This window comes from Sitophilus oryzae, unplaced genomic scaffold (genome assembly GCF_002938485.1).
Source record: "Sitophilus oryzae breed Bouriz unplaced genomic scaffold, Soryzae_2.0 scaffold_249_pilon_pilon, whole genome shotgun sequence".
Taxonomy (NCBI): Eukaryota; Metazoa; Arthropoda; class Insecta; order Coleoptera; family Curculionidae; genus Sitophilus; species Sitophilus oryzae.
Window position 1 is genome coordinate 777595 of NW_022146806.1, and position 25370 is coordinate 802964.

General features: G+C 32.4%; 2 protein-coding genes across 5 annotated transcripts in view; one reads left to right on the top strand and one right to left on the bottom strand.

Moving 5' to 3' along the window:
• The first annotated feature begins 4770 nt into the window (after positions 1-4770).
• Positions 4771-25370, top strand: part of LOC115884437 (TWiK family of potassium channels protein 18-like) — a 333903-nt gene continuing 313303 nt past the window's right edge. The window contains exons 1-4 of one of the 4 annotated variants that reach the window (XM_030903016.1): positions 4777-5322; positions 8580-8846; positions 20190-20392; positions 22282-23751. In XM_030903016.1, coding sequence (XP_030758876.1) covers positions 4917-5322; positions 8580-8846; positions 20190-20392; positions 22282-22842 — 1437 coding nt within the window. In that variant the 5' untranslated portion in view covers positions 4777-4916 and the 3' untranslated portion in view covers positions 22843-23751. Of the gene's footprint in view, positions 5323-8579; positions 8847-16783; positions 17758-20189; positions 20393-22281; positions 23752-25370 lie in introns of those variants that run through there. The other 3 variants (XM_030903018.1, XM_030903017.1, XM_030903019.1) reach the window with 3 other exon arrangements.
• On the bottom strand, positions 23786-25297 carry LOC115884442 (vesicular integral-membrane protein VIP36). Its single transcript, XM_030903026.1, has 6 exons — positions 25050-25297; positions 24868-24983; positions 24596-24796; positions 24377-24539; positions 24152-24318; positions 23786-24091 (listed from the first exon to the last, which is right to left on the bottom strand). The coding sequence occupies exons 1-6, from the start codon at positions 25168-25170 to the stop codon at positions 23885-23887; spliced, it is 975 nt and encodes a 324-aa protein (XP_030758886.1). The 5' UTR covers positions 25171-25297; the 3' UTR covers positions 23786-23884.

Genomic DNA, 25370 nt, shown 5'->3' on the forward strand with positions numbered 1-25370 from the left:
GGCCAAGTTTTCGGAAAAGCGCTTAAACACGTATATTTTATTTACGTATTTTAAGATTTTTTTAAAAATGTATGCAGGGTGTTTCGAAAAATCTGGTCATTGATTAATCACGAGCTTAAAGCGCTTGACGTAAAAAGCTTATTTTTGGAAAACGGATTGACTTTAGGGTGTAGAGGTTCGATAAGAAGGCATTTTTCGAAACTCGAATTCTAAGGTGATGAAACCGAAACCACCCCTCAAATACTGATATCGGGAATGGAGAACTAACCTCTATAAAACCGTCTCAGATACTGATTTTTAGCAAAGCTCTGAAACTGTATGATTAATTATAACTCAAGAAACGAAAAAACCTCCAACTTCCCATACCAAGATTACAGTTGAGGGTTGGAACCTTTGGTGTTACACAGCAAAATAAAAACACTAAATCACCACAATACACCAAAACACTTTTACTTTTACACTGGACGCGCGTTTCGCTAACCATGTTAGCATCATCAGCAGATGATTATGAACTATAATCATCTGTCAGTTTATAATCATCTGCTGATGATGCTAACATGGTTAGCGAAACGCGCGTCCAGTGTAAAAGTAAAAGTGTTTTGGTGTATTGTGGTGATTTAGTGTTTTTATTTTGCTTCCCATACCAATCTACAACTACCGCTCCCAGGCTCAATATCTAAACGAGCCACTGATTTAACTCATTTCTTTTGCCTATATAAAGTTTATAATAAACATTTAAATATTAAAAATCATTGTTTAAATCTTCTATTTCCACTAAATATTTATTTTATAACCTTGGGTTTGTTCCTGTTCAAATGACATCACGTCAACGCAATTTCTTTGGCCAAAAATTAAAAATTCAATTTATTTTTTAAATTATCCTCCTAATTAAATCACTACATTTATAATATTGTGTTATAAAATCGATGGCTAGTAATAAAGATCAACATATTTTGTTCGCAGTTTAAAGTCGTTTGTAATTAACTTGTGAAAGAAAGATTAACAAGAAAATGTATTTATATTCAGCCTATGTCATTAATTTTATTTCGAGTTAAAAATAGGATTTATTCGAATAGGAAGCTTTATCACGAGTTTATCTTGATGGAAAATATTCTTTGATAGACCATAATAATATACATATAAGATTGATGTATTTGGTACATAATGACAATGTATTTAGATTAAAGCAGGCCACACACTAGAAGGCATGTTGTACGAGGGTTGTCTTTTATATTTTGCATATACCGTGCTGGCAACTGTTATTTTTGGGTCGGTATTTACATGTGTGGAAGTAAATCACATAGGGATCTTATTAAGTCGGAGTGAGAGAAATGCGACGGTGTGCGGTTGCGGCGTTGCCGGCACGCCTTTCCCTATCAAGTGAAGTTTCCTATCAAACTAAATAAAATCATGTTTATTTATATTAAAAATTAATGTTAATCATGTAGATATGTTTCTAAACGGGAAAACGTCAGTAATCGCGATAATTTAAAAACTCAACTTTTTAACACATAACAAGCCATAACTTAAGAACCACTTTAGATATTGAAACTTTTTTTTATCGTGAAGATCGGATCTTTTACAAGTGTAAATAAGAAAAATTCGATTAGGTTGTTTTTTTTTCATTCAAAAATTTTAAACAACCCATCCATTTACTTTTAGTGCATGGCAATTTTCAGCAATCGTGTAACTTTGTTATTTATAAAGATTTTCACTTGCTGTCTGCGAAGAAAATATAGCAGAAATGTTAAGAAAGTTTTTGAAAAAACTACAATCAATTATTTCTAATAGATTTCGAGATATTGATTTTTAAATTCAGAGTTCTAATAGCGCGACCACTGTCGAACACCAACTCAATTCCACTTATTTTTACCAAAAATTCAAGTGTCGATTCGTTAATAAATAAACAAATAAAGTATCACGAGACGTAATTAAATCGTGAAGCTGAACGCATGATATATAACTTTCCCTAAAACTTTAAGTACTGACAGAAGTACTGATTGGGTTGACCGGTCGATTGCGACAAATATTTGCGTCTAGCCCCAGCAAAGCAACTATTAAGTTTTGGTTAGCGCGGTTATTTGGAGGGTGTTAATTCATTGGTTAGATGGTTATTTGGTGGGGTTGGTTGGTTTTTACTAATTTATATTTGTTCTTTAGATATTCATTGATTTTCTTTATTTGTTTGTAATAAATTATATAGTACGCCAGAGCTGTTCTGCATCCGCTTTTGTCAAAAACTCTAACGTGATTGGTCAAGCTTAATAGTTGCCTTGCTGGGGACACAAGTCGACAAATCTCCTATATCCCCTTCCACGTCTCTTAGAAATGTGCACAGTTTCTCGGTTTATTTCATATGTTTGGCAACGTGTTTACTGTCCTCTCTTTGTTCAGTACATTATAAACGCATTGTACTCTTCTTACATACGGAAATCTGGACCCAAGACTAACCTTTGCCAGCCCTTAGTAGAAACATAGTAGGTGTCAACATATATTAAATATCAAAATTAACTGTCATCTTTAGTTAACTTAACGCCAATAGTTCGCTTCGTTTAAAACTGTACCTAAACTGAATTTTTGAAGTTAAAAAACTCATGCTCGAAAAAAAAACGGCGTCAGCGATGGCTATGAAATAAAGATCGCTGTCATTTTATATGTAAAATTATATGGGGAATGTCATCGATGCTCATTTCCTAGCCAACTAAACGCCGTTTTTTTTTTCGATCATACGGTACATTTGGTTTGGAACTCCGCCATTTTCCGCAACTGACAGCTTACGTCACGCACACTTTTTGTTTAAATGTTTATTTGTAATAATTGATGTCCACTGCAAATCAGCGCCATACTAGACATTATAGAATAGAAATTCAACGAATTTTCTATTTTTAATATACCATATGTTATAAGTTAGACATACAATAGATAAATTGTATTGAGTAGGTCAAAAAAGAAACTGTTATTATCATTAAATCACTTTTAGTGCATAAGTCTGCTACTTAAATGTAAGGTGTTTGTATGTTTAAGTTACGCTGTGATTTATATGATAAATTTTGCAGGAATATTGAGCAAGATTCAGTTATACTTTAGAGAAATATGAGGTTGAGTGAGGTGTGAAATGAGATATAAAAAAAATGTTTGGGAAAATCCGATAAACGGTTTTATGTTCATATTCGTTAAGTTGGAAACAATTTCAAGTTTAATTAAAGATCTTTGCTTTTTCTTTAGGTATTTACGCAATTTTAATTACTTTTTTTGTATATTTCAATTGTTTTAATATTTTGAAAATTATTTCTCCGGAACTCTCAAGACAAATTTCCCATATAATTTTGTATATAAAATGCATAGATAAATGAAACAAGTTCAGATTGGAAAGTGCCCATAAAAACAATGTAAACACTATTTGGCGCTATTCTTGCAACGGTCGCGACCCAAAGCTTTTGAAAATTTCGGAGCGGTTCGGCTTTTTCCGGAATTATATCGCCAAATATTGTTTATTGAAATTTATTATTTTTTCTTTTTAATTTTATAAATAAAATACAGTGTGTTGCGTGTTACATACAAGAAACTTTATTTTATATAAGGACATATATGAAATAAGTATGAAACATTGGAAACCGACGTTATACCACGATCCACGATGGTTTTTGCAGTTCACAGTTCACAGCACAGCTTTTTAAGTTTTTAATGCCACTTTTTCACAATTATCACGGGTTTGAGTAAATAAAACTTAAATTTAACTCAAAAGATAGCAATAATTACTTTGAAAATAGACGCTTTAAACACTTTTCGGAATTTTTTCAATGAGAGCGGTTTAGATTTTGAAAGATTTTATAATTTTTAAAGATTCTGACTTTGACAAGAGATATGGACAAGTACAAAGGACAAGTAAAAATTATTTTTGTTTCTGCTTGCGGTTGTTCTTAACAACCACTATATCAGCGCCAGATCGCGTACAACGGTCGCGATCCAAAACAATTTCGCGACCCAAAATTTTGACGGGCGTTCCAATCTAAATTTATTTTTTTTATCTATGATAAAATGATAGAGATCTTTATACTGTCATAACGTCATTTTAACAGAACGCCAACGGTTTTTGTAGACGTATCTGTTTTAAAAAAACTAAAGTGTTCTCGAATAGATGCATTTAGATATTTTAAATAGTTTTTTTCCTTGTTCTTTATATTTTTTGCTTCCGACGACGGAAAGGGATATATACTTACCGAAATGTTAAGCATTTTTTTGTTCGTTAGGCAAATTTGTTTATTAGTAAGCCACTGATGACAATTAGTCTCCGTTGGATTAACACAGCAGTGTTTACAAAAAATAACTATTTTATTTTGTAGATTTTCGTGCAGTGGCGAAATACCCTGGATAAATTGTTTGGAGAGATAAATCCGCCACAGAGGTATAAACTTTTTTAGAGATCTTTATTTAGTGACGCTGTTTTTTTTCTCGATCATATGGTATATGGTAACTAATCTAAATATCCAGGTTTAAGATAATTTGACTTTTGCTGGCCCGCTCTTAGACTTTTTCTTTTAATTATATTAAACAATTCGGCATGAATAGTGAAATCCATAGACGTATATTATCCAGCCAAAAACTGTATTTTCTATCAAACTATTTTTCTCTTAGAAAATTGGCAGATAGACAGAACATTCGCATAAAGAAACGTATTTTACGTAACAATACAAATATCCGAAAATTTTATTCCAAAAAAACGTCTACTCATTTTTGCTGGATGCTGTCTCTGTATCGGAAAGCCTCGCGGATCTCTCGCAGATAATACATATACACACAGACAGACAGAGCGACTACGAAGAAAAACAACATTTATGTATGTATCTCTCAGTCGTCCGTTGGCCATTCCGCGTCTATGTTCGTCCCGAAAATAGCCGCATCAGTCCGAGATCGCGATGAGCAGCGAGGAGCCGTCGACCTCCCCCGCAAGTGACCAGTCCTCCAAAAAGGAGGACAAGGAACCAGGGGAAAAGAAGGTCGGCTTCGCCAAGAAACTCACCCTCAAAATACCACCACCACCGCAAACGCCTCTAGATAGACCAACCACCCTCACCATACCCAGTGCGCACAGTGCTCATGTGGATGAGTTCCGGAAACAGTCCATGTTCGATCAGATAAACGGTTTCAAGAACTATACCTTCGATAAGGCAAAGACTAGTTTGGGTTTCGGTGAAAAGTTCGCCTATTGGCTGTACAATAAAGTGAAAGTGTTGAGTCGGAAGTGGTTTACGCATTGTTTTCTAACGATTGTTTTGATCGCGTATACTGTTGGGGGAGCCGTCAGTTTTCAAACTCTAGAAGGTGAGGATTTGTGATAGAATATAGATTTGCTTTTGTACAAAAATTTTCTTGAATTATAACCACTGAATTCAGCATAAAATTACGATGAAGCTAAAGAAGAATCGACCAAATATGTCAATGATATTCAGTTATTATCAAGAGTGTATACAAAAATTAGGATTCTTGTAGCTTGTCCGAATTTTCTGTTTTTGTTTGTAATTATTTCAGTTTTTTTGTTCTGGCAATATTTCTAGGACCATAATGAACAACACAGTAAAATAATTACCGGTATCCATTTTGTTTCAACCATGAATAGCACTTGTAAATGTGTATAATACTCCAATAGAAAAATCAGTTTAAGAACTTTATCAAACTAATTTTCTCTTAGAAAATTGTCATACAGACAGAACCATTCGCATGTATATAATACTCCAACTTCTACTTCTTACAGTTGAGGGTTGGAATCTTTGGTATTACAATAGCGGAATAAAAACACTAATTCACCACAATACCAAAAACACTAATTCGCCACATAAATTAGGATTGTTTGACGTATTCAATTATTTTCGGCCACTTCCAGTTTCACCGGAAATGTCTACAACTTTTGATTTTTAAATGGCACCATCGGAATTTTTTAACTTTATTCGATAGAAAATGACACTCTGAATATAATGACATATCATATATCGACTTTTGACATTTTCGCTTAAAACAAAATTGAATTTTAAATTTCAATCTAGAGTGCCATGGCTTTGTTAAAAACACTAATAATTTTTAATCAAGGAGCATTGGAAAAATAGATTAGATCGTCTAATGTTTTTAGTGTCTTGTCCTGGCCAGTTAAAAGATGCCCAAATTGTATTTTTAATCATAACTGAATTTTTTCAAATGGAGCGAGGGTGGCTCATTAGCATATTTGGAAAAAGCATTTTTTTACGAATAATTTGGTACCACACACTTGGTATTTCAAGACAAATTGTCGTTCTGAACCGCATGTTGCAATTTCAAATAAACCATATTCGAAACTGTCAAAAGTTGACATATGATATGTCATTCTATTCAGAGTGTCATTTTCTATCAAATAAAGTAACAAAATACCAAGGGTGCCATTTAAAAATCAAAAGTTGTAATAATTTCCGATAAAACAGGAAGTGACCGAAAACAATTGAATACGTCAATCAATCCTAATTTACATATGTCATATACCGTATGATCGAAAAAAAACGGCGTCCAGTTGGCTTGGAAATGACGATCGATGACATTTCCCATATAATTTTACATATAAAATGACAGCGATCTTCATTTCATAGCCATCGCTGACGCCGTTTTTATTCGGTCATACGGTACTAACACACCAAATCTCAATCTTTTGTCTGAAAAAATAAAATAGTTATAGGGTTGAGTCACTATTAAAACCCGTGTCAAAGAGCCGTGTATTTGTATATGCCGATTGTTTACAATATTCTGCGATGGTGGCAGCACCGGCGTTCGTGTTCTATAAATAAATGTTTTATAATAAAGTTATTAAATTATTAATAAAATATATTAGGCCTACACATATAATTTTATTTCGATTATATTTTAAACCTTTGATATTTGGTTCAATTTTTCAAAACACAAATTCTTTAACTTATTTTTTTTAAATCGAAATAATTTTATGACTACAGTCGCAAATATTTTCAATATCTAATTTTAGAATTAAAAACCCGTAAATTAAGACCTTAAGGTCTATATTTAGTTGAGATATATCTTAATTTTACTAGACGAAAAAAAATATTTTTGTCCCTGTGATACCAGCCGTTCTTAAGCAAATTTATGTTCTATAATTAATGTCAACGCGTTTTGCAGGTTCCAAAAAATGTGACATTTTTATGCTTTTAAAATCTCTGAGTTAATAAAAAATGATGTATTGTAAACCAGATAATTGAGTTTCATAGTTTTTCACTATCTTCTTATAGATCTTAATAAGCTAAATTAATTTAATTAATTCTATATCATAGAATTTTATTCTGTCTTTTATTTTTATTATATTCATTTGCAAATTCTGTTTGTTAATAACGTATACTTCTCATAAAAAAAAACAATGTTTTTGGTCCCCTTTCTCACTCGTTAAAGAGTATTATTCTTAGTTACTTGAATGTTCTATAATTTTTATTATACATTTCCGTTTATCGTATTGTATTACTTTTAAGGGTTAATACAAATGATAATGGTGCTCAAACGGCCCTAATTTTTAAAGGGTTGGAGAATATACTTTGCATATTTTTACAATGAAAAATTTTCATTGGTTATTTTATGCCTAATTTAAATGATTATACATAATAAAAATAATCTGCTTCCATTCTTTTAATTTTCCTGTTATTTAACTTAAGAGTCTATTACGCTGTACAGGGTGGGTCAAATTCGACGCTTTTAAATGGAAATACCCTTTTCTATAGGAGATAGTATCGAAAACTAATATCGGTGTCTAGAGCTCAATTTTCATCAAAAACATGATGGTGAAAACCGTACATCAATATCTGTTACCGTTTCGGAGTTACGGGGTGTTTTTCAAAAATGTGCATTTTTAACAAATCGATGTAACTTTTTTGATATGGAAAATTTTGTATTTCTATGAAAACATTTCCAAAGCACCTTTTACGTAAAATTTAATGGTTTAAGTATAATTTTTTTAAAATTAATAATTTAAGAGTTATCAACAGAAAAAATTATTTTTTATTTAGGACACCCTATATTTTTAATTAACTGAAAAAAATTTAAAATTACCTTTCCAAAAATATAGCACACTTGATATTTTGTTATAATCCCCTTCGAAATACAGAATTTTTAAAAGTTCGCCACTTTTAACTAGTAGCACAGCTAGTAGGCTTTGGACCCCTTATTGATGATATGCTCTTAATAGAACTCGAAAACATATTTTTCCAGCAAGGCGACGCACCGCTTCTGAACCTTTGAAGTTAACACGAAATTTTGCAGCCAATTTCAAAAATAATTGAAGAGCTAACCAAGATCCCAGCCGTTGGCCGTCGAGGCCGCCTGACTTAGTGCCCATGGATCTAATCCTATGGATATATTTGCGGGAGAATAAAGGTTCCTTATTCTTGCGTATAATCTAGACAAGAATTAGAAATACTTAGCAGTTATGAGAGGGTATCTTGTGAAGTTATGAGAGGGTATCTTAGCGAAATGTTGAACTAGTGTTTCTCATATTTTGCTGTTGCAATGCCAAAGTGCAAGTTTGCCAATTACTTTTTCTCTAACTGTTTTATTTGTTTCAGGACCATACGAGGATGAAAAGGAACCGCTGGATATGCGAACTTTGACCTATCAACTAATCGAAGAACTGACAACGCTGTCAGAAGAAATGCCGTTCGACAATCAGACTAGTCAGTGGAAAACTTCAGCAGAGGGAAAAGTGAAAGACTATATTTTGAGGGTGATCGAAAATCGACAGATCGAAGCTTTCATTGAAGCCAATAGAGGGCCAAAAGTGTGGACTTTGATAAACTCTATTGTTTTTTGTGCTACAATTTATACCACGATAGGTAAATACTTTTATAATATAAAAAAACTATCTATACTAATATATAAAATCCTTAAGTGACTGACATACTGATTAATCACGATCCTGCTCAAACCACTCAAAGTAAGAAGCTCAATTTTGGCATACAGGTTGATTCTAGGGTGTAGAGGTTCGATAGAGGATTTTTCGAAGTTCCAGTTCCAAGAGGTGAAACCACCCCTCAAATATTACAATATTTTTTATTTAAAAACTTTTTTTTTTTTCGAAAAAAACTCTTAAACGCGTATATTTTATTTTGTTTTTACATATTTAAAGATTTTTTAAAAATGTATGCAGGGTGTTTCGAAAAATCTGATCCCTATTGTGATTAATCGGGATCCTGCTTAAAGCGCTAGACGTAAAAGCTGATTTTTGGAAAACAGATTGACTTAAGGGTGTAGAGGTTCGATAAGAAGGGATTTTTCGAAACTCGAATTCTAAAGGGTGAAACTATCCCTCAAATATTAAAATATTTTTTATTTAAAACCGAGTGAGTTTTCGGAAAAACTTTTAAACACGTATATTTTATTTTGTTGTTTTACATATTTTAAGATTTTATAAATTTATACAAGTGTTTCATAAAATATGACCATTGAGTAATCACGATTCTGCTTAAACTGCTTGACGTTTAAGGTTGATTGTTGGCAAACGGATTAACTGTGGGGTGTAGAGGTTCGATAAGGAAGGGTTTCTCGAATCTCAAATTCCAAGAGGGTGAAAACGCCCCTCAAATATTACAATATTTGTTATTTAAAAAAACTTTCCTTTGGCTTCCGAGCCACATAGGAATTCCTGGCAATGACAGAGCTGATTACTTGGCTGCAAAAACTCCCAACCCTCATAAAACCAACCTTGTTTTCTCCGTGCAAGATCTAAAGAATTATGGCAAACATATGATCGATAATATAATCCAACTAGAATGGGACTTAGACATGAATGATAATAAGCTTCATGAAATCAAAAGGGACTATAGTAAACGCCACGAATGTTTGGGAGTGATTCATCGCTTGATGAAGTTAGAATCGACACGCGCTATCATTTTTACATTAAAAACGTAAATTTTTAACGCAGACGTAGGTTTTTAAAGGCCCGGTCTAATCATCTCCTACTTATTCTAAAATGTTAGCGTGATTGACAAAGACGATACTATATCGCGTTTCTTTGATTGATTCGTTTTTGTGCGTCAGTCCATTGGTGTGCTTGTAGTGCGACCTTTGAATAAGAAGACTAAGGAAGGAGCATAATGATATCCATGTATTCATGCATGGTGGGCGGAAAAGCCACCATAAAAGCTCTCTAGGGTGGGGATCCTTGACAGTTCTGTTTGACGATTCATTTGACACGTTTAGATTTGATTTGAAATTTTGTGGATTTGTCGATCTTTGCAGGAGCTTATTTTATGTTAATTTATTATTTATTCTACTATGATAGTTGTATAAGGTAGTAAATCTAGATGGAAATTGTGGCAGAACTTAAATTAACAGTGACACTATCGCGATTTATCGAAAAAGACTCTAAAATAGTTGGTTGTGTAGCGTGCGGTAGATCTCAGCTTAAAAATTGAGTGAATAATGGAACAACTTTTCGCTAGTAGTGACTATATAATATACATACGTGTAGTAAACCGATCATTTATAGAAATTCCTTAAATTAACTAAATTATATATATTTTTCTTGCATTTTAGTTTTTATTTATTACTTGTCAAAGATTAGATGTCAAATAATTTAGATACGTTAATTTGACTTACCTGCTTTAGTAGCGTATCGGATGTTTTGTGTTAATAAATACTTATTATAACTTATCTATTTTATTAGAATTATATATATTTTTATAACAATTTTAATAACTTCTAACATTTATTCACAACGTAAAATAAAACAACAAGTTACTGAGTCTACCCACGTCTACCTACATCATAGTTTTACATTTTAAATAAAATTAGAACGACACTGATAAACCGGAATTTAAGTCGGCCATATTTGAGGCCCATCGCGGTGTACCTAAGATTTTTGATATGCTCCTTCCTTAGTCTTCTTATTCAAAGAGTGCGACCAATGGGGCATTCCATTTTATATTTATAACCAAATATAAGTTTTGACAAGACTTTGACAGTTAAAACAACAGATTATATATTGATTATTATAATGACTTGAAACACCACGGCACTGGAATTAAGTTTTATGTGACCTTGAACAGATTAGTTCATATGGTAGCGACCGATAAATCACTCCCAAACATTCGTGGCGTTTACTATATTTTGAAAATAATGTAGTTAACTTACCTAGAAGAGATTTTGTTGTGCTCACTAGAATTCGTTTAGGATACACGAAACTTACCCATGAACACCTCCTTAAAGGACAGAATCAGCCCATTTGTGAAACATGTAATCTTCCAATATCTGTCAAACACATTATCTTTGAATGCCCAAAGAACGCGTTAAAACGAAGACAACACGGTATCGTGGATAACCCTGAGGTAGCCCTTTCCTACCAAAATAACAAGGCTATGTTGGATCATATAAAGGATATCAACATATATAAAAATATATAAATAATGGGATAAAGTGACGCTAAAAGACTCTACAGTCGATGCGTCTTTAACACATATCTCTCTCTCTCTCTCTCTCTGTTATTTAAAAAACGGTTAGTCTTTCGGGAAAACGCTTGGACAAGCATAATTTATTTGGTTTTTTTACATCTTTTGAAATTTTTTAAAAAATCATACAGGGTGTTCCAAAAAGTTGGGTAATTTCTTAACCACGATTCTGCTTAAACTGTGACGTAAAAGAAACATTTTTGGCAAGCGGGTTTTTCGAAAGTCAAATTCCAACGAGATGAAACTACCCCTCAAATATTACCAAGTTATATAATAATACCTATCGCCATATTGTTTTTTCTCATGCTGAGATAAATGTGAGAAAATGTTATCCAGTTTGTATGTTAATGGAAATTCTTGCTTTGCTTTATTATCACCATTACAAATGATTAATTCGACGCGAACGAAGTCGCTGGTACACGCTAGTATTTATACAGGGTGTTTCAAAACAAATGCGAAAAACTTTAGTGGGTGATTCCTTGTTCAAAATAAAGGGTAGTTTGCTTTATAAACGTTGGGTCAAAAGTCAACCATTAGGGAGATATCGCGGTACAAAGATGGCGGAAAAATAACGTTTTTATTTTTTATCTTGAAAACAAAAAGAGATAGACTAATAATGAAAAATCTTATCAAACACATGCTAAAAAATTAATTTGGATAGTTTAGTTTGTTTAGAAACTTTTTTATCTCTTGTGTTTTTTTGATAAAACTCACCGATTTGAAATTAAAAATAAAATGTAAACATTACATGCCAGGACAAAAACATTTTCTGATAAAAGAATCTAGTGGGCTGCTGTAATTTTTTTTAGAAAAAATCTAGTCGGCCGCTGTGACTTTTTAGGATGTTCTAATATTATTTTGTTGACATTGCTCTACTGCAATACGTTATTATCTAGATGATTATTATTATATCGTTATTATCACTAGATTCTTAATCCTAAAATGTTTTTGTCCTGACATGTAATGCTTTACATTCTATTTTTAATTTCAAATCCGGTGAGTTTTATCAAAAAAACACAAGGATAAAAGTTTCTAAACAAACTAAACTATCAAATTAATTTTTTGGCATGTGTTTGATAAGATTTTCTTTAGAATTTCGTTAACAAGAATGATAGGGAGTAGTTTATTCCAACCCCTTCCACTCATTTAAAAAAGTAAAAAAATTACCAGAAAGTGTGTTTTCATAACAGTAATGCTTCCATAAAATTTCATTAGTCTATCTCTTTTTTGTTTCAAGATAATAACAATGTTATCCCTCCATCTTCTGACTAATTAACTGACCCATTGTTTATGAAGCAAACTACTCTTTATATTGAACAAGGAATCACCTAAAGTTTATTACAAACACCACAATATAGATCTAAAGTGGCGCACCTATACCTATAACTTTTCTATTTTTTTCAGATAAAAAAGCGAGATTTAGTATATTAGTATACTTTCAGTGTCTTGCTAGTAATTACTACAACTTTTGTTTTTACATAGCACCCTCCGTATTTTTTACTTTATTCTATTTAAATATTATTATATTTAAATATATGTTTAAGTCTATGATTTCGACTGTACTGGAAAAAACATATAACCGAAATATGATATATCGTTAATTTCACTTAAATGTGATTCAATATGCGTCTTCATGGCACGTTCTAAAACAAGAACCACTCGATTTGACCTCATTCTTCTCTGAAATTACCCTTCTGGCAACAGTCCACGTCGATTATCTTGTTTTGGTCCAGGCCTACACTGGAACAATGTCGCCAACAACATTTGTACAGATAATTAATTACCTTTTGGACATTTCTGACTAAAAAAGTATAAATAAACCTGACGCCTCTTTGATGTCCACTATTTCGCGACTGTCGATTATTCATTTTAATTTTTTTTTGTAATAAAAGTCGGAATCTTTAAATTGATATCGTTATAGAATCGTTCACCTAGCCGCTATTTTATTTTCAGGATGAATGTGTTTTTTCTGTCTAAAAATAAACAGTTTGAAATTTGTCAAAACAATAGTTAAAATACGTTTCCTTTGTTTCGATTCTGAGGAAAAACAGGAAAAAAGCATTTGGTGTTTTTTTGCAATTAAATTTATGATGATTAGATTTTTGGGCGAGCGTCAATGTTTCTTCTTTATCAAACGAAATTAAATTAAGATATCCCTACGAGAGATGGCACATGCTTTTTGAAACACCCTGTAGACAGATAAAAAAATCTTTTCCAGACTTTTCCAGATTTTTTCTCGAATTTTAAACTAGGTACACCATTTAAAAATAATTCTTACTCAATTTAAAAATAAATTAGAACCTTCATAAGACTAACTGGCAGTAAGGACCATTAAAAATAAAGTGTAGTATAGTCTGTCCAACGAGAAGATCCTTGACAGTGATAGATGGGTCTGTCATTTTAATTTCAAAGTAGTTTATTTTAGTTTACAAAGAAATAAGTTTTTTTTTAAATATTTATTTTAACAGGAAATATTTAAAATTTGATTGACAAGATGACGAATTTTGAATGATATTTTGAGTAGTTACTTCAAAGTATTGTGAAAAAAAAAACTGTATAAAACTGAAAAATGTAATCGAGTTGTTTTGTTTAATAAAAATGGTATGTGTTAATACAAAACAAACAAGAACAAGACACTACATGCCAAAAATGTAAAAGAACTATTATTTACTTTCAAGCTTTATGAAACTACCAGCATTTATGATTATATTTATCAATATAACATGTACAAATACAAATTTGTAATATTCCACAGGAATAAATAAAACAACATAAATTAAAAACAAACTATTTTATTAATAATAGCACCTACCAAATTTTATACCTTAAGGAGTTGATTAATTAACTTTTAATCTTAATTTTTTAAAAAAAAAAAAAAAACATTATTTTTCTGCAGTACTAAAATCCATTTATTTACCTATCGTGTGATGTCGATATTTACAGCTACTCCAGTTTTAGTATGTGTTTTGTTTGATCCTTCTACCATATACTAGATGCACTATCTACGACGATCTGGTATGGTATACAAGCTTTATCGATGGCAACTTCATTGGTGTATAAGACAAGACTTTCTGCCTGGGCAGCGAGTATTTAACCATAAACTGTGCTCTGGGTCTACGGTTAATTTTCACTCGATTTATCCTCCACTTGACTTCAAAAGACACAAAACACACGTAATAATACGAATCAAATGCATCATCTTCCAAAACGCAGAATATTTAACAAAAGTTAAAAAAGGTATAACCTTACCTATAATTTGTAGGGCACGACAAGCATCAAAATGACCAAAATCTGAAGGCGAGTTCATACGCATCGGCGTCCGTTTGTCGTTCATCGTTCCGTCGACCAATAAAATTGAAATACGATCTGTCATTTTTTTAAAATAAACCAATAAAACTGGTTAAAAACAGCAAAACACGACGTCCTGACGGATTTATATTTAAACCCATCCATAGATAACTTAAAAATTATTAGAAACTTTTTAGTAAAATAAATAGATTGGTATGGGACGTCATCTGCTTTTCTTCTGTCATCGTCTGTCGAAATCTTACCTGAGAAAAAAACAGAGTATACAGGCGAAGTAAATCACATCTAGGGTCTGACCTCGCCAAAATTATCATCGATTTTATTCATTATCATTCACCAGCCTTCTTTGACGCTTTTTTTTCGATCATATGGTATAATAATGATATTATATCATCGAAAAAAAAGCGTCAAAGAAGGCTGGTGAATGATAATGAATAAAATCGATGATAATTTTGGCGAGGTCAGACCCTAGATGTGATTTACTTCGCCCGTACTGCACTTTATTTTTAATGGTCCTCACTGCCAGTTAGACTTATGAAGGTTCTAATTTATTTTTAAATTGAGTAAAAATTATTTTTAAATGGTGTACCTAGTTTAAAATTCGAGAAAAAATCTGGAAAAGTCTGGAAAAGATTTTTTTATCTGTCTACAGGGTGTTTCAAAAAGCATGTGTCATCTCTCGTAGGGATATCTTAATTTAATTTCGTTTGATTCTTTCTTGTAAGAGATTAATTTTCTTGCAAAAAACCTCATAGACGTGTTTTCTGGGGTCGAAATATACTAATAACCCTAAAAATATTTGCACTTGTTTAAGGCTGACCCTGTATAACATAGAGTAGAATCTGTCATAACAATAGAGTAGATAAGTCAGAGGCGTAACAAAAACAAATAAAATAATATCCGGGTGCGTGTCAAAAGTGGTTCACCCCTATACCTTTTTTATTTTTTTGAATAAAAAGACGATATTTGGTATATAAGTATATGACATAAATTAGGATTGATTGACGTATTGAATTGTTTTTGGTCACTTCCCGTTTCACCGGAAATGACTACAACTTTTGATTTTTAAATGGTACCCTGGGTATATTTTCACTTTATTCGATAGAAAATGACATTCTGAATACAATGACATATCATATGTCAACTTTTGACATTTTCGTTTAAAAAAAATCGTATTTTAAAATTCAATCTAGAGTACTATGGCTGTCTTAAAAACACTAATTTTTAATTAAGGAGCCCTGGAAATATACATTTGATCGTCTAATGTTTTTCGTGTCTTATACTGACCGGTTAAAAGTTGCGCAAATCGTATTTTTAATTATATCTCAATTTTTTCAAATGGAACAAGGGTGGCTCATTAGCATATTTGGAAAAAAAAACATTTTTTTACGAATAATTTGATACCATGACACACTTACCGCATGTTACAATTTCAAATAACCTATATACGAAACTGTCAAAAGTTGACATATGATATATCATTATATTCAGAGTGTCATTTTTTATCGAATAAAGTAAAAAATACCGAAGGTGTCATTTAAAAATCATAAGTTCTAGTCATTTCCGGTGAACCAGGAAATCACCAAAAGCAACTGAATACGTCAATCAATCCTAATTTATGTCATATACTCAACATACCATATCTCGTTTTTTTATCTGAAAAAATAAAAATGTTTTAAGGGTGAGCCACTTTTAAGATGCACCCGGTATAATAAAAGAAAATTTAGTTAATTTACATAGGCATCTGGGTTGGTGGAGACATTTAAAATAGATAAATCATCAACGGGTAGAGCATAGAATTAGACATATAAGTATATGTGAAGTGGTTTTCCGAAAACACTTTTTCGAGAATTCTAAATAAATTTACCTGTTAATGTGTTCTGATAAATGTTTACAAATAACCTGTTCAAAAATCGTATCGTAATTCCTGGCAAAAACATTTAAAATCTTCTCAGAACACACGAAACTTTCAAAAAATGACATTACAGTTTTTTCTGGAAAACAGAGTAAGCGCAGTTTTGAGGGAAAAAAATGTTCGTCCCCGACATCGAACACCCTGTATACCAACCTAATTTCGTACGTTTGGTAAACCGCTACCGAAAATATCTCACATCGTCCCAAACTCTAAATATAATCGCACTAAATATACATTTCCGATGAGGCAGACACCGCCACCGTCGATAATTTTTAGTTTTTGCGCCATGCCTTTTCGGTGAACGTCGCCCGAACGAAAAAAACACGCGAAACGTCGTACTTCATTTTTCTCTCTTGTTTTGAATAATGACGAATTAGCGGTGAATTGTGTTATTTCGAGACAAGTTACGCCACTGGTGACGTATGGAGGAGCCCAAGGACGCGTCCGATGGCGACATCAAACCGCCCAGCCCGGTCCTAACCTCAAAAATCGAGAAGAACGGTCCGGGAAGGCCGAAATTTCGAGGCCCAAAGGTGCGCAGGCGCGAAAGAAAGTCTCTCGGTGACACGGTCAAGTGCACGAAAATAATCGAGGTCCTTGATCCCCAAACATCGCACGTGGTGGCCAGGAAGTCGATAGCCGGTACTGATAAACTGTTCTTCCTCAAAATCTTCTCGATCACTCACGTCATCGCAACTTACCAGCTGCACATCCTCCAATTCCGAAAGGACTATGGTCAGATAAAGCGCTTGATCAAGGTCTGTATGTGCGAGTTGATCCTGATCATGATTCTGTGCGGTTTGGGAGGGCTCACCTTCAAGTATGTCGAGGGTAATTTTGAGACTTTTTACAAATGCGGTGTGAAGAGAGTCAAAAGGGACTTTATAGATTTGCTTTGGACGAAGAGTCACAATTTGAGGGAGGAGGATTGGAAGTCTTTGGCCAGAGCTAGGTTGAGGTCCTTCGAGGAAGAACTGCACAATGCGCACGAAGCTGGCATGACTGATTATAGTGGGCAGAGGTCGTGGAGCTTCTTGAATGGAATAGTTTATTCGTTAACTGTCATTACGACAATTGGTAAGACTGTGTGTGTGCTTTGGAAAGCCTGCAAAATTTTTACTTTTACAAGTATTTTTCTTAAAATGTAATCTAAAAAAAAATTAGGAAACATGAATAACATCCTTAAAAATTATGATAAATAGGATTAATCTAATTTATAAAATTCTGGTGTCAGAGTTTTAGATATCATACTCCTCCGAAACGGCTTGGCCGATTTTGATGAAATTTTATATGTATATTCAGTAGGTCTGAGAATAGGTTGCTATGTATTTTTAGTACCCCTAAGTGATAAGGATGGTCCATATCAATTTTTTTTTGAAAAAATTTTTGAAGTGAAACTTGTTTACGCGTCTTCGGAGTAAAAATTCAAGGCCGTGACGCTCGGCCTTGAATGACGGCCGCCGTGACGCGCGAGACGAAAAGTGATAGCGGCAGTATTGCCACAGCTACCCCGTTGAGGGTAGATCTACGTTAGTATTAATCCGGTATATGGTGGAGATAAACAATTGTGATTGATTAAGATTTTATTTTAAGATGAAACTTTTGTTAACAACATTCTGAGAATTCGAATAATGAATTTAATAATGACAAGATAAGTGACATCTGTCTAAAAAAGACAGCGATTTAGTGTAACAATTTGGTTATGTAAAATTTAGAGTGACAATTTTGATTATGCAAAAGAAATACATATTCTGTGAGTTTGCCTAACAATAAACAATAATTTAAAAATAAATCCCGGACATGAATAACGAACAAAAAACATTTAAACAAAAGCAGACACAGACCAAACAAAACAAATTGTTGGTTTTTAAAATCTCGGTTTTAAGTCAGTAGTGAATAAAACGAAACTTGTGTTTACATTTTGTTTAATGATTGACGTTTCGACCAATTTTAATTCGGTCTTCTTCAGAATCTATAATATACAATACAATTTTATCACTAACAATGTGTTTAATATATCATTTTTTCTTACCACAAACGTAGAAAATTATTTATACGTATATTATAGATTCTGAAGAAGACCGAATTAAAATTGGTCGAAACGTCAATTATTAAACAAAATGTAAACACAAGTTTCGTTTTATTTACTACTGACTTAAAACAAAGATTTTAAAAACTTAAAATAAAAGCTATATATAAATGTTTGTAATGAAACTTATTTAGATTACAAAACTAAAAATAGAAGTTTTATTTGACTATTTTTCATATCTAGCTTTGTTTTTATTAAACCCTTTTGAATGATACCAAATTTGTTAAAATCTGTCAAGCTAAGAGTCATGTAGTACATTTTATCCCCATCTTCCACTCTATTTCACTAATTTTATGTGGTTTGTTAAGATCTAAATATATTAATGTGTGTTTGGTTAAGATCTAAATAATATTAATTTCCATCATAAAGCATAAAATATAGAAAGTTGCATAAAAATATAAATAGTAATAATACTTTATAATTTTTTGAAATGCCGAATGAATTTGACTAAATTTGAAAAAACTTCTCCTCGTCTATGCTCAAATTTATGCTGGTGACGTACTCTCGACCGTCGATCGTGCGACTCGTGCGCGGCTACAATCGACTTTCCGACCGTTCGTGTCGGTCGCGCCGCTCGCTCGCGCCGATACCCCTTCAGTGCGCGCGGAACTTTATACGGAAATTGTATTTATATTTACTTAGATGTACTTAAACAGACGTTAAACGGTAGCCTACTAAAATGCCATTGATAGATATTGTGACGTCGTTCATGTCGGCGGAAAGTAATGCCTAGCCTTAAGCATTTTGCAAGAGCACCTGTGGGTCAGTGGCTGAGGCTATCGCTTCGTAAGCGAATGGTCCATGGTTCAAATCTCACGCCGACCAAAACTTTTTTATGTTTTTTTTTGCTTATAGCGTGATCTTATTGCATTGGTTTCACACTTTTTGGTTGGATTGGTTTAGTTATTTGGCGGGTTGGTTAGCGTGGTTATTTAGAGGGTGTTAATTCATTGGTTAGTTGGTTATTTGGTGGGGTTGGTTGATTTTTACCAATGTATATTTGTTTTTTTATATTTTTTATCAGTGTCTAGGTTAGTTGCGTTGGTTATTTGGTGGGGTGGATAGCGTTGGTTAGTCCTTATAAAATTACTATATTTCATAAAGTGCGTCACATCAACGACGTCATACCTATTAACAGCATTTTAGTAAGCTACCGTTTAACGGCAGTTAAGTACAGCCTTATATTTATAGTGGCTAATAAGTTATAGATAGGTACAGAAAAGGATACAATTATCACTAACTTTGTTAAATTGTATGGTAATTACAAAATGCAATAGCGCCGGACCCCGGGACGAATATTTTGTTAAAAAAGTAAAAGGAAGTCCATTTTAAAAAAAATCATTCCTCGGCCTACTATACCACCCAACGGTACTATTCTTGGTGATGGTTAATATTTAATAATTATTTTTTTTATTTACAGGTTATGGGCATATGTTTCCCAAAACGCACACTGGACGAGCCTTGACCATCGTGTATGCCCTCATCGGAATTCCGCTTTTCCTTATTGCCTTGACGGATTTTGGAAAACTTTTTACCAGGGGCATTAAGTTTCTGTGGTCCTTTGTCCGAAGACTATACTATACAGGGAGTTGTCGAAGAGTACGAAAAACTACAGGCGTCGACGTAAGTAATTAAACCTTCTAAATAATAGGGTAAACGGAATAAAAAGATAAATAATTAAAAATATACCTAAAAATATAAAGAAGTCCGTTAAAATCAGTTGATAATAATGAGAGAAAAATTTAATGAAAACTATCTGGTAAAAATATCCACCGGCGAAATTCTAGTACTCCAAGAGAGCTCTCAACGAAAAACTAGTTACGCCACTGGATTTACGTGAAAAACTATGTGTCTCATTATTCAATTGTTCCATAAGTTATAAGATAACCGAGATACGAGAGGAGTCGAAAAATGCAATAATTTGAAATTCACAATGTACTTTAGGAACTAAGAGGTCTACGGTAAATATGTGTATAGCATCTTTGGTTTCATAAAAAAGTAGTAGTTATGTGAAAGCCGCATCTGTGTATTTCTACTCATAAACGACAAACCCCATAAAACACATGAAAATGGGATACCCTGTACAAAATATGGGCTGTTTACCCCACAACGAATAGTCAGTCAGAATCAGTGACACACTGTACCTACAAGCCCATTTTTTATGAAATATTATATAATAGTATTTTAATTATTAACAGATACATATTGCGTATTACACTTTTTTATCTCGTAGTTATATATCCAGGCAAATATCCGGTCTAATCAGCTAGAAAGTTAATAGTTTAATCAACTAGTATTAATTGCACCGGATATCCGTGGCATTTGTAATTTAAATATTTTACAACAGTAATTGCAATGTTTGAAAATATGTACCTAAAGAAACTATAGTCAGATGATATACAGTGCTTTTATTTTAACTGTGAACATAGGCGTCAATCATTGTAATTTGTAAATCACTACCCTGTTGTCAGTCCATAACTAACCTTTTATCATCCCTTGATCAAATACAGACTGGCAATACTGTGTTTTCGCCGAAAAATTAATAGAATGAAATAAAATTCAAACTATTTTTTTTCATCGAAATTTAAGATTTTTGGTAATTTTTTCAGCTAGAACTATTTTTAGCTAAACAAAAAAAGTATTTTTAAAACAAAAAATATTATTTGGTGTGTGAGTGGCATACCATTAACTCGAATGCATTGACTGTTCCACTTTGAAAATGAACATACTTAGCAGAATAGCATTGCTCTGTGTTAAGTCCTATGTTCACAGCTATGGTTCACAGTTAAAATAAAAGCATGGTATAGTCTGGTAGGTACAGTATTAAAAATTATAAAGAATTTGCGATTTTATAATTTTAGGAGAGTTTATCTAAATTGTACAGAAACTGTATGCACACAGAGAAAGCAACAATTAAAAAACTAAAACTGTTTTCACATCATGCCTCAATGCAAATTTAATACGCTAGGCTGGTATAGGCTGATATATAGGCTCGATGATAAATAAGATATTATTAGTGAATTTTGGGCCAAGGAATGTTTGCCCGGTTTTTTTTTATCTGAAATATGACAAAATTCAAACAAGCTCCAAAATGTGATAGCTGTTGCTGTTGATTCTAACTTTTAAATGAACTTTGAATAATAAAAAAAATGAATTGTAGCCGAAAACTACTAACTCTACGAAAAAAATGAATTGTAGCCGAAAACTACTAACTCTACGTAAAAAATGATAAGAACTATTTTTGTAGGTAATTACCTAAGGTTCATTTTTTATTTCAAGAAAAATTTTGTAAATTATCTTAGCAGATATTTGTGAAAAACTGATTTGTTGGGCTAAAACTTGACCGAGCACGGTGTTACAATTTTCCCCCTCAAACTACTCCCTAAAAGGCACACAATCTGCCTGAAAAGTCCCGGTCGACGAATTAGGCCGTGGTTTCAACCATCATTTACTAGACTAATACTTTTATTTTAATTTTACAATACTTTTAATAACAGGATGTATATTTTTAGGACATATTTAAAGGAGCCCAGATGATGTACGACGTTGCGACCTTCCGAAGGCCGTCCATGTTCCACAATCCGGAAGAACAAGACCAAGATCCAGAAAACCAAGCACCACCCACCGATACTCCCACAACACCCGCCATATCCAATTTTGAAATCGACGACGAATTCAACTTACCCATATCGGTAGCCCTTTTCATTTTGGTGGCCTATATTTTCTGCGGCGCCTGTATCTACATGGTCATTGAAAACTGGCGGTTCTTCGAGGCGTTCTACTTCGTGTTCATATCCATGTCGACCATAGGTTTCGGCGACTACGTACCAAGATCACCAGCTTTCATGATAATATCTATTATCTATCTGGTCTTCGGACTTGCGTTGATGTCCATGTGCTTCAACGTTGTCCAGGCTAAACTTAGCGACACTTTTAAGCAGGCTTCTGCCAAAATAGGAGCTACAATTGGTTTGGAGGTGGATGAGAATGGTAGCGTGATTACGACGTCTCCCGATAAGCCAGAAGCTCCTCCAATACCAGAACCTGTTGCAGGTTCAAACTCGAAAATGTGATGAAAAAGTACTAAATAAGTCATAGAGAATGAAAAAGGGTTTTGCATACTTTGATAGCCACGTATAGGTACCTCATTACCCTCATATTATGTAAAAAAACTGAAATAAAATTCACAAACCAAAAACGCAATATAGAACTTTTTCGGAAGCCTGAATCACCCTGTATACGGTATTTGATATAAATTACATCTTAATTTAACTTGCATGGCTGAACATTGTTTATAATAGATTTATAAACTAATAATAACTTATAAATGAATTGTACCACTACTAAGTTATTAGTAAAATCCAATTAGACCTATCTACAATACCTAAATAATGTAACAGCGGTTGCTTACATTATGTTTAATATTTTTCTTCCTTTCGAAACAAAATATAAATAGAAAGTTTTTATTTATCGAATTCAGTAAATATTGACAGAAATAAACTTTTTAAATAATTCTATATTTAGCTGGTACTATCAAGGTCGTACTATTGCATATATTTTTCATCATATATCTAGTACAGAAACAGAAACAATTTCATTTTTGGGTTATTTAAATATTTCATTTTAAAAGTGAATAAAACATCGCTGATTGAGTGAGTACATTGTGATAGATTATTTTTATATTTAAACCATCCTATATTAAATCCTTGTATACTTACTTAAATGTATTCATAAAAAAATATTAAATTTTGCAATTTTTTATACATCTAATTCCCCTTGTTGAATGTATAATTGTCTTAAAATAGTGTAAATAATTACTTATCGTAAACAAGTTTATCAGATCAGTCACTGTAAATAGGAGCCTAAATATATTTAGATTTTAAGCATTTTAGACATAATTTTTGTTGTTGAGAAGCTCAATTTTATTATTTACTGTGTTATTCTATGGATATATTGTTTTTTTCAATAAATTTTAAATTTGTAAGAAGATGTATTATTTCAGGTAAAGAAAAACTGTCTAATATCTTTAATTTTATTTAACTTATACCAAAAAAAATTCATAAATTAAAAACACACCCCAAATTATTCATTTTGACACAAAATACTTGAAATAAATTAATAAAACCTTTTCCTATTTCTCTCACTCTGTTTTTGGTAATACATTATTCCAACCACACCAATCACTATTAACATAATCAGTCCAAATACTGTGTATAAAAATATTTTGACACCGGATGTTGATGGCTTGGGATCATCTACATGGTCTCTAGGCTGATCAAAGAATGCAGCCGATGGTATAATATTAGAGCGGTCTTCTTTTGGCTAAAAAAAAATTTAATTAACAAATTAGAGTTAAAAATCATATAATAATTTAATACTAACATCATCTGGAGAATCCAGATCATACAATCTAATAGCCAGAATATCATGAGTATCTGATAAATCACCAGTGCTGGCAGATGCCCCTATGTAATATCCAGTTGGTAACTGTACACCTTCAATTTTAAAGCATTCCCTCCAGGCTGCTTTATTTTCAATATCAGTTGACACTACAAAGAGAAAAATAAATAAAATAGGAACTAATACAAAATTCTATCCATTTTATACCTGTAAGAACATCATTCTCATAGCGAATAGCTATATATGTATCATAATTCAAATTTCTGAATTTCGCTTCACAACCAGCCAATTGTGTATGAGTACCATCACGGTCATGGTCATAATGCATAGTTCCATTATTAATCATAGCCGAAATGTATGGATGTTGATGCTAAATATAATATATTAACAGAATATTTTGATAAATTGAATTAACTTGAAACTCACATTGTGTGGTCCATTGTGGTTGCTATATGTGTCTAAAAATATGGCTAAACCGCTAAAAAAGTCTTTACTACCAAATACTGGCCCATCCTGTAATCGATCTTTAGTGTACCATATAGCAAGTCCATCTCCAAACAAATCTTTATGACCTTTACCATGTACTTTGAACTGTACTTGTAATTCCCAGTTTTTACTCTTTAATGGCTAGAAAAAAAAGCATAGTATATTGTATAATATACTATGCTCTTTTAATATAATAAACAATATAAACTTACCACAGCATTCCAAATAGAGCCCCTTTGACTTTGTTTATCTTCAGTTAATCGTATATGTTGCTGATCAGCAATTACAGTATAACCAGTAATATCCCACTTTGGTACATACATTCCCTCTATAAATAAATAATAATTATTCAATTTATTATATATAAATACTAGTTATTACAAAAGAAACTTACTATAGTAAGGCTTTATTAGAGAATGTTCTTGTCTCATAAAATCTTTGGTGTTCCATTCACATTGCACAGCTTCTAAGATAAAAAATATAAGAAAGCACGTAATGTAATTCGAAAGAGTCATATTATATGTAAGTATTATAATATTTTCTGGGTGTAAACGTTTTAAAGATATGAATAATTCTCTTTAAAATATTTGTCTACTGATAAAAACATCGAAAAACAAGTTGGCTAAGTAGTAATTCTTCTTCTTTCTATTGATTTATGTAGGCGTTGTGTTGAATTATGCCTAAAGCCATGTCATATTGACTAACTTCATCCAGT

Excerpts from the sequence above, each read along its gene's own strand:
- LOC115884442 (XM_030903026.1), bottom strand. The coding sequence starts at position 25,170 with ATGACTCTTTCGAATTACATTACGTGCTTTCTTATATTTTTTATCTTA. Across the intron at positions 24,540-24,595 it reads ACCACAATGGACCACACAAT|CATCAACATCCATACATTTC; the intron begins GTGAGTTTCAAG and ends TATTATATTTAG. Across the intron at positions 24,092-24,151 it reads ATCTGGATTCTCCAGATGAT|CCAAAAGAAGACCGCTCTAA; the intron begins GTTAGTATTAAA and ends ATTTTTTTTTAG.